Genomic DNA, 9511 nt, shown 5'->3' with positions numbered 1-9511 from the left:
ACATTGAGTCAGTAACTGTCAAGCATAGACATAATATAAGTAAACAGGACTGCTCACTTATACCCAAAAAACGAGCCGAGTGAAATAGCTAGTACGGAGGTTGTCTGTCCCTTTCTAATAGGGTGACCATAAGAAAGCTATGTGAGACAAATCCGAATTTGCTTAGATTATTTAACACAGATGTGTATTGAAGTTTTAACTTACGCAGTTTGTTACCTTAAGATACTAATATGGGCTTTTAATAATTAGCGGGAACTAGCAGTATAAAAGCAGGAAGATGCGAAGTGAAGACTGATTTTTTTTTTATTTTTGCTTCACATAAAGACTGCTGAGCCATTTACGTCGTCTTTCTTCATTTTTTGGTAAGCTATAACAATAGTATATTAGTGTAAATTGATTTCAAGTGAGTACAGTACTGTCGCGTCAGTACTGACTTCAATATACGTGCTTAAATATTTTCGGCGTCAGTTCGCAGTCGCAGCCGCTCTGTTACATGGTGATCACGCTTCCTCATCTCGCAACCAACTTAAAACTAGTTCAACTATACCGAGATACTTAAATCCCAAAATTATAGAAATATATGAAAAAGATCTCTATGTTCTTCTGTATCCTCTTTTTCTACCACAACATTTTCTTTCTTTATTGTATAGTTAGTTACCGGTACGGATATTGAGCTCTCGGCGGAAGAGTGGGGATCGCTTTGCGCACTGTACACATAAGGCAATAAACCAATAAATCGCTTCTGCGCAGGTGAAGGTCAGGGCTCAATATCCGTGCCGATAACTATACATACATTGTACAAAAAAATGTTTTTTTCTGGATTCATTCACCCGTTCACCGCACTGACTTTACGGACGTGTGTACACCAAAGAATTAATATCATCGACTACTGACAAAATACTGATTGCCTTTAATTAGTATGCATCAGTTTTCGGCGCCAGCACTGGGGCCCGATTCTCCTAAGTTAATAATGTCAAAATCGAATCACAATATGATCGCAATAGCAGTTTTAACCATATCGGGCATTCTGCTACTAATGTAAGACTAATCGTATTCCAACGACATTCGATTGGTTTTCGATTGGTCTGCTATTTTGGTGATTTTGGTCTATACGGTAGTTTGTTCTACAATCATATTGCAATCGTAAATCATTTGCAGACAAAATGATTCATTATTGAATGACAGAAAAGGATAAAAACGTTTATTTCAAAGAAAAAATAGCGGAATGCCACATACGCTTCAATCGTAATCGAGTCGGGATTGAATCTCAGTCGAACCGAGTCGAACGTGAATCGTATGTCGCTTATATAAGTAAAATTAGGAGAATCGGGCCCCTGGACATTGAGTCAGTTACTGACTCAATGTAAATCTGCCATAACACAACACTCGAACGAAAGTGTCCCACACACTAATTCGGTCTCTTTCTATAAGGTTACAAGCATATATTATTGCAGGTTCAACTTTACGCGAATAGTTTAAAGTCGTTACCTATTATTTAACGTTGTTAAAATTTTACGACCGAAGTGGTCGGCTAGGACAAGGCATTGAGTGGAGACGAACATGACTATTTTTTTCATTTAGAAAGTATTTTAAGTTTGTTGGATTGGGTTTTAAACACATACATATATACATGTCTTTGGGTAGCCAATAGGTATATAAAAAAAAACAAATAGTAAACTGTTAAAATTGTTTATTTAAAGTAATGACTAATGGTATTTATTTTGTAGGCTAAAGACAATAGGCATGATGACAGTAATCAAAAATCATTAAAATAATATATTTATTAAATTAAACTTGAAGCTTGGAATATAAAACGCGCATTGTTTTCTTTATTAATAATGTGATTAATATGTATTTTTATAAAATAAAATTACGAAATAAGGCAATCCGCCATGATATCTTGAACACCAATCAGAGCTCGTGACGTCATCTCTCAAAACAACTCGCGCGAAAGCGCGCGAACGTCACATTTCGTTATTGTGAACTTCCACTGCGATCTTTGTTTTTAATTAATTAATTGTTTATAACACGAGTTATGGAGCCCGGATTTATCAAGGCAAACAGCGCTAATTTGCCTAGAATTGATATCATAATGCTGGGAAAGTTTTTGGCATCAAATAAAGATTTTTGTTCAGCTGAATTTAGAAATGTTAAAACTTCCATGTAAGTATACTAGTTTAATTAAAAAACAATGAGAGATGAAACCTAACCTCGAAATAGTTATTTACATTATAAACTATGCTCGAATCTAGAGAACTATGTAATAACTTACATCAAAGTGATCTTCACAAAAATAAAGTTGTACCCTGGGCAATATTGCTTTTGAATCTCGCCTTGCAAGTTTAAGCCACTTGTTTCGTATTTTTTTATTGTGAGGAACGTACACAAATAACTTATCAGGAGTTGTTTTGGATGTGTTCTTACACTGGGGGACCCCACAACACCTATGCCCTTTCGAATTCATATTTAATAACACAAAAAACTTAATTATTGCACGAGCGTTGTTTACTTGCGTCTTGTAATTTCAGTAGTGACGTCACAAGTGACGACATGACACTGACAAGCGTTTTCGCGCCGGATTCAAAGTGGACAGAGAAAAATGCAATTATTTGATAAAAAAACTTCGCATTTTCTTAAAATTAATAATTTTTCATATAAAATAGACGTATACCTACATCATACAAAGGAATTTAAAAATTTGTCATCATGCCTATTAAACATTTTAAAACATAAATACAGCACGTGTACACAGCAAATATAAAAAATCCTGTTATGAACTTAATAAGTATAATTAGTAACTATAGCATAAGTATAATTATACCTATCTAATCGTTTCTTTAAAACTTTTAACGCATTCTTTAGTGAAATAATCTTTTTAACAAGTCTCGAATTCCTTTTCCTTAAGTTGTTAATAAGCTTGTCCTTGATAGTAAACCTTTTGCTGCAACTGGGAAGTTTGCATTTCATACGAAGTTTTCGAGGTGTATCCAAAACTGACCCCGAGCTTAAAGAAGTGGTAGGAGATTTGCATTTCTTTCCAGTATCACGGCCGTCATCCAGATTTTCAATCTGTAAGCAATATCAAAATTATTAAAGCAAAAATTAGCATACCAAATAATATTTCAGAATATAGTAGCACATCGGTTCCGTGCGTTCTTCGTCGTAGTTACTTACATCCTTGAGGTCCTGTGGAGTTATATCCTGTAACAATTACAATATTTATATATATATACCTATATTGAATGGAGGCAGTACGTTATTTGACAAATTCAGTTCGCTTGCTTAAGTATGTGTTACTTACCGCTACATGAGGAACAGCTGTTTTACGAATACGTTTTATGCCCTTTGAAGAGACATACATATCTTCCTCTAAAAAATGCTCGGAACAAACGACGCTTGAATTATTGGGCTTAAAAAAATCTTCTCGCCTTTGTTGACTGACGATTGATGTCCATTCACCACATCGTATTGGATCACGAGGAAAACTAAAATAAATGAAATCATAATATTTAGGAATAGGTATTGCATATTATAATACCTATAGTGCAATGAAAACTTTCATTGCACTTGACTATAAAGTGACAAATGAAAACGTAATTTTTACATTCTTATTTCATTTTGATAGCCGTTTTGTTTTGGGTATGATTTAAGCTGTCACCAATTTAATTCATTTTGTGTTTCTTAAATAATAGGGTTTGCCCTCAAAATAGTAGATCTGTCACCAAAATGTAGTCACCAAACAATATAAAATCAATTCCACAATAAATTACCGAAAATCATAGAGATATGGGGTCAAGTACCAAATAAATGGTTTTGTATGTATTATAATAGGTTTGTCCTAATAGTATTTAAGCAAACTAATTTAAAGAGATCACCAATAAATCATATATTACAGCTTGGCAAAAAAGAGTGTGGAATAAATGAGGTCAGCACTATCGCACCTGTGGCAACCCGGAATGCTACGACTCACAGATTTTGATATTTGTTATTTTTGGAGATATTCAATCCTAAGTAGGCGATGTCAATGGGACACATCAATGTCCAGTATTAACGATGTTAACAATTTTTATTTGATTTTGATTTTTAGTTCCAACTGTCACCGCGTCAGACTCTTTTTTGCCAAGCTGTATATCACTAGAAAATTTCATCATCATCATCCTCCGAGCCTTTTTCCCAATCATGTTGGGGTCGGCTTCCAGTCTAACCGGATTCAGCTGAGTACCAGTGCTTTACAAGAAGCGACTGCCTATCTGACCTCCTCAACCCAGTTACCCGGGCAACCCGATACCCCTTGGTTAGACTGGTGTCAGACTTACTGGCTTCTGACTACCCGTAACGACTGCCAAGGATGTTCAATCACTAGAAAATTTCATGAAGGTCTAAAAATGTAGGGTGGTCGTCATCATCCTTTCAACCAAAGAGTCTACTACTTAACTGGCCATGTGCCTCCCCTAAGGGTCTTAATTTCCATAGGTAGTATAAATATATTTAAATTAAATTTCTAGCTGAATAGTAAATAAAACACTTAATTAAAGTCAAAATAATCAATATTTATTGTTAAAAATAACAATCACTGAATAATCAGCGCTGGTTTGGATTTTGAAGGGCGCCCCCTTTTTCTTTTCTGGCCGATGAGTAAATTTTTTGCTTTCTACAACCCATTCGTTGAGGCCCGAAAGCGCGCCAATTTGTCTCCCTTCCCTTCCTCTTCCCTTTGAACATATTTTCATTAAAATTATAAACTGATGTATTAAATTGGTAACGAATACATTATTTTAATAACTGAACGAAATAAAATGTAACTACTGTATTGGTGACAAAATAACAAATAAAAAGGAGTCGCAGTCAGGGATCGATTAATCGATTTATTTGGTGACAGATCTACCATTTTGAGCACCAAGCTATTATTTAAGTAATAAAACTATTATTATTAGAACGAAGTTTATATATGTATATTTTTACACATTATATTAACAATAATATGGTAATTTATAACTGGGAACACTCTTTGTTTATCTGAGAACGAAAATATTTCGTGGCGATAGGTCTATTTATTAGGTGATACAACTTGATGACAAATATAAATTTTGGTGACAAAAAATATAGTTCCCTTTTGTTTTTATTTGTAAATATAATTGTCAAAACTTACATAAAAAAGTTCAAAGTATACATATTATTAAAAAAAAAATAAAACAAAAATAATAAAAATCGACTCCACTTATATAAGAACAGGGTCACTTTTATAATGCGACGGAAATAAAATAGGTCGCTGCATTGCGTCGCCGTTCTAACACTAAACAACCGGCCATTAAAGTTGGCCGTATTATACTTTGCGCGTTGAAGTTTTTAGAAAAATAAATCAAAATCAAATATTGCTTGCCATAATCAGTCATAAAAAGCGTCAAAAATTAATACATGAATTATTTTACTTACCGAAAATACGATATCCCATCCTTTTTCAATCTTCTCGACGTGATATTTTTACAATTTTTAAGAGAACACTTCGGCATTTTTATCGACTGCTTACGTACGCGAACGAGGCGAGACTATTTGAAATGGGCGCACAATTTGAATGTTGCGCTTATTTTGTGAGGACGTCCCTAAGACGACCCACTGACCCGTTTTTGAGACGTTGAGTGTACATTTTGGGTTTTTAACTTTTTTGTATATCAATGCATAAAGTACCTAATAAAATGCTTCTATTCTATTCTTGCAAGGGCTCATTTCTCAACAACACGGACGAGATCAATCTCCCGCCATTTGTAGTTGTGCAGATGATTTTGACGTTAGGAAATGACAAGCAAAGCAAGACAGAAAAGTTCCGAGTCATGCATTAAATAACCAGGTGGAAAAACATATCATCACAATAAATCAATGAATTTGATTATCAAAGTTTGATAATCAAACATAGCATTGGTAATAGTGATAGTAGACAAGAATAATTAGCGTTTTAAAAATCTAAGTACAAGCCTTTCATTACAAAATAGAAATTAGTTGAAACAGAGGTAGAATTTACTAAATAAAGAAACTTTTTTGCGTCACGAGTGACGAGTGTCATGATGTCATCTGTCACAATTTTTAGGGGAATCGTGATGTCAATCGAAATCCTGTGATTTTTTATGAGGAATAACGCGATAAATTGAATTATTTGTTCCACTGATCTCATTTGAAACTCTTTCCAACACCCCAAGTTTTATAACTTTTTACCATGTCTCATAAGTGAGTACCAATTTGTCTCTCAACACTCTAAAACATCGATTAAAATAAAAGAATCTGAACTATTTACATATTTTTCAGCGTAAAAATTCTTCCCGGTGCTACAGTTTGCGAGGATTGTACATTAGAAGGTGATATCACAATCGGTGGAGGTACAGTTATTCACCCGAGAGTGACGATCATAGCTGAGGGTGGACCCATCATAATAGCTGAATATTGTATCATAGAAGAGTACTCCACTATTATTCATAAGTAAGCACTTGTAATATTGTACTAAAACAAAGCTAGATCTTTTCAGCAAATACACGTTTGAGGATTATCCTTGACATATACTACAGTTGAGTTATAAAGGGTACTATTTTACTTAAGTCATAATATGTGTATAACTGTGTTACAGAAAAAGCGACAAACAAGAGACTCCACCTAAACCTCTGTTCATTGGAGCCCACAATGTGTTTGAAGTTGGCTGTAAACTGGAATCACCTTGTGGCCACATTGGAGAGAGTAACGTATTTGAGTGCAGGTCTTTTGTAGGAGTTGATGTCAAGATTGGAAGCGGATGTGTTATAGGTAAGTTTAGTTTTATTTCTACAAATCGTCACATTGTGTCCTTCAGTAAATCTGTATAGTTAAACATTAAAATACCAAAAAGAGTATGTTATTCCAGAGACATGTATGAACTATTTAATAATACTTTTTTTGTTTATATATTTCAGGAGCAGCTTGTCGCCTGACAGCACCACAAACTTTGGCTGACAACACCGTAATATGGGGCTCTGACCATCATGTCAGAGAAGCATTAGAGAAACAACCATCACAACTATTGCAGCTAGACTTCTTGAGCAAAGTCATGCCTAACTACCACAGACTGAGGAAACCTAACGTTCACAAACGCCAGCCTTCCACCAGACAGTCCCAAGAATCATCCCCAAAACCATAAAAATAACTATCTGTTATAAACTGCTGTATTATACTAATTCTTATTTGTAGCTTGTAATGCACTATGTTAAGATTTTATATTTATTTAATGCTTTCACTGAATAATCAAGTATTTTGATAGAAATGTCTTGTTTCATTTTTTACACTTACATAATACATATAAATAGCCATGCTCTTTGCCGCTGTGGGATAATTTAATTCAGTAGGTAGACTATCCAAGTCATGATTTCTCTCAATAAATAACATAACAGCTCATAATTTCCCTAGGAAACGTGTCTCTCTGCCAAACAGCATATTTATTATTCCTATTTTCTTCAATCAGGGCCAGAATCCCAAATCCAGAATTTTTGATTTGGTACCAATAAAGCACAGTCCGTAGACTTTGCCAATCTTGAAGTGAAACCCGAAAATCGTTTCTAAATAGAACACTCAATTTTCATTGCCTGTAGACGACGATCAATTTCAAGACCTACGCCCAAGATGCCATGTTCTCGTCGAAAGGCACGCTCATTCTAGCCATTGGCCCTAACTAGGACATAAGAGAAGAGGCACAAGGATAAAATAAAATGTATTTTTTGACTTGCTTCGATATTATGGGAATACTGTAGTTTTTATATTTTATCTGTAGTAAAAGAACGATTAGTGTTGCAAGTTTAAAAAAACCTTCGTGACTGCTTAACAAAAAAAAGTCACAAAAAATAAAAAATAATAGGATGTCGTCTCGGTTGGAGCGTCATCGATTTCTTTAATTTTGAAGAATTTGTTTCTTTTATTACGCCTACCGTTGACTTTTATTTGAAAATCGTTTTAGTGTTTTTCGTTCTTTGTTTTTTTTTATAACATACAAATCACTGGGTTACGTGTTGAAAAAGTTTGTAGGGCATTCAAAGGTTTACATACATTGCTTGATATATTATTGCTTTGCAATATATAGATTGATGGTTTGACAACGGCTGTGAGTAGATGCATAGTTTTGTTGGGAATTAGAGTAAAAGAGCAAGAGTAAAGGGTGTCTGTCTGCGTTAGTAGTATTCGTTACGGACGCCATGTTGTTATTTACTTTGTGATTTTACTACGGGGAGGTAGTGATATGGGTATATTGTGTTGTGCCGCTACATCGCGTGTGTGAGAATGTTAGAGGATGTACCCGTCCACGGAAGTCGGAGCGACGTCCGAATCCCAAAAGCCACGACTCATCAGCGAAACCTCAGTCTGGATTTCAGGTATGTTAATTTTGTCTTTCCGTTCACTATTTTATAACAAGAAAAACTTGTTATTGTTTCGATGACAGCTTTTCGTATAAAGCGAAGTTTGCAGAATATAATCACGTTTATTTGCCTCGTGTTACACAAACGTAAACAGAAACTCAACAAAATGATAGATGTTGTTTACTTTTCCAATCCTCAGTCACCTGCTACGACCCATGGTGTAGGCCGTCAATATGTTTGGAACTTATCTTTGTAGGTGTCATAGCTTCATTTTGATAGTGTAATCTAAAACAGAACAGTACCTATAGATAAACAATAATCTCTACTATGTAAATAATTGAGCTCTATGATATCTTTTGAATAATAATTTTACCCAAGTTGTGTGTTCAATTATTCATAGTTTGTAGTGTGAAGTGACAAGTGACTTCTGGACCAAGTAGAAAGAAACTACTAAATATATCTTCATTTAATTGACGACCTCGACGGCGCAATGGTCATCATGCCGGACTGCCGAACCTGAGGTCCCGGGTTCGATTCCCGGTTTGGTCGACATTTGTGTGATGAGCATGCTTGTTGGCCGTGGTCTGGGTGTTATAATTTGTATTCATAAATAAGTATATATGTAGCTATATGTAGTTTATCAGTTGTGTTAGCACCCATAACACAAGTTAATTAATAACTTACCATGGGGCTAGCCGACCGTGTGTGAAAAGTGTCCCGACATTATTTATTTATTTTTATTTATTTATTTAAGTTAGAAAACCACAAAAGAACCACGCTGCATAGTTTCCTCAAACATTCACTATCCTTTAACCAGAATAGTAACATTTATTATTGACATTATGGAATGAATCGAAATTCTAAAGTTACCTAAAAGTTATTTACTTATTATTGACATCAATAGGTAACAACACATTTAGCACCCAAGATACAGCCTTTCCTAGTTTGTCAATACAAAAAAAGAAAGATGAAGGAAGTTTAACTTCCTTCGTCTCAATTGTACTCAATTGATATTCAATTTGTTTTGCTGAAAACATTGTTTACTTAATACCTTTCCCTTGAACTTAAAATTTTAAATTATTGCCTTAATTATTTTTATTACATAAAGAAATTTTGAAAAAGAAAAAAAGATTTTTTCCTGTAGATAC

General features: G+C 34.5%; 3 protein-coding genes across 3 annotated transcripts in view; 2 read left to right on the top strand and 1 right to left on the bottom strand.

The window, feature by feature from the left end:
- Positions 1-1691: 1691 nt before the first annotated feature.
- Positions 1692-5776, bottom strand: LOC124632098. The gene is made up of 5 exons (XM_047166765.1): positions 5434-5776; positions 3302-3485; positions 3175-3201; positions 2715-3069; positions 1692-1739 (listed from the first exon to the last, which is right to left on the bottom strand). Exons 1-4 carry the CDS (start codon positions 5508-5510, stop codon positions 2779-2781), a joined length of 579 nt encoding a protein of 192 aa, XP_047022721.1. The 5' UTR covers positions 5511-5776; the 3' UTR covers positions 1692-1739; positions 2715-2778.
- A 286-nt stretch (positions 5777-6062) lies between these two features.
- Positions 6063-7279, top strand: LOC124632097 (dynactin subunit 6). The gene is made up of 4 exons (XM_047166764.1): positions 6063-6219; positions 6298-6468; positions 6614-6786; positions 6933-7279. The coding sequence occupies exons 1-4, from the start codon at positions 6209-6211 to the stop codon at positions 7154-7156; spliced, it is 579 nt and encodes a 192-aa protein (XP_047022720.1). The 5' UTR covers positions 6063-6208; the 3' UTR covers positions 7157-7279.
- A 551-nt stretch (positions 7280-7830) lies between these two features.
- LOC124631647 (phosphatidylinositol 4-kinase beta) overlaps positions 7831-9511 on the top strand; it is a 51232-nt gene continuing 49551 nt past the window's right edge. Inside the window, exon 1 of the mRNA XM_047166144.1 lies at positions 7831-8378. Within this exon, the coding sequence (XP_047022100.1) occupies positions 8287-8378 (92 nt within the window). The 5' untranslated portion in view covers positions 7831-8286. The remainder of the gene's footprint in view (positions 8379-9511) is intronic.

This window comes from Helicoverpa zea, chromosome 7, assembly GCF_022581195.2.
Source record: "Helicoverpa zea isolate HzStark_Cry1AcR chromosome 7, ilHelZeax1.1, whole genome shotgun sequence".
Classification (NCBI taxonomy): Eukaryota; Metazoa; Arthropoda; class Insecta; order Lepidoptera; family Noctuidae; genus Helicoverpa; species Helicoverpa zea.
This window is presented reverse-complemented; position numbering and strand designations above follow the sequence as displayed.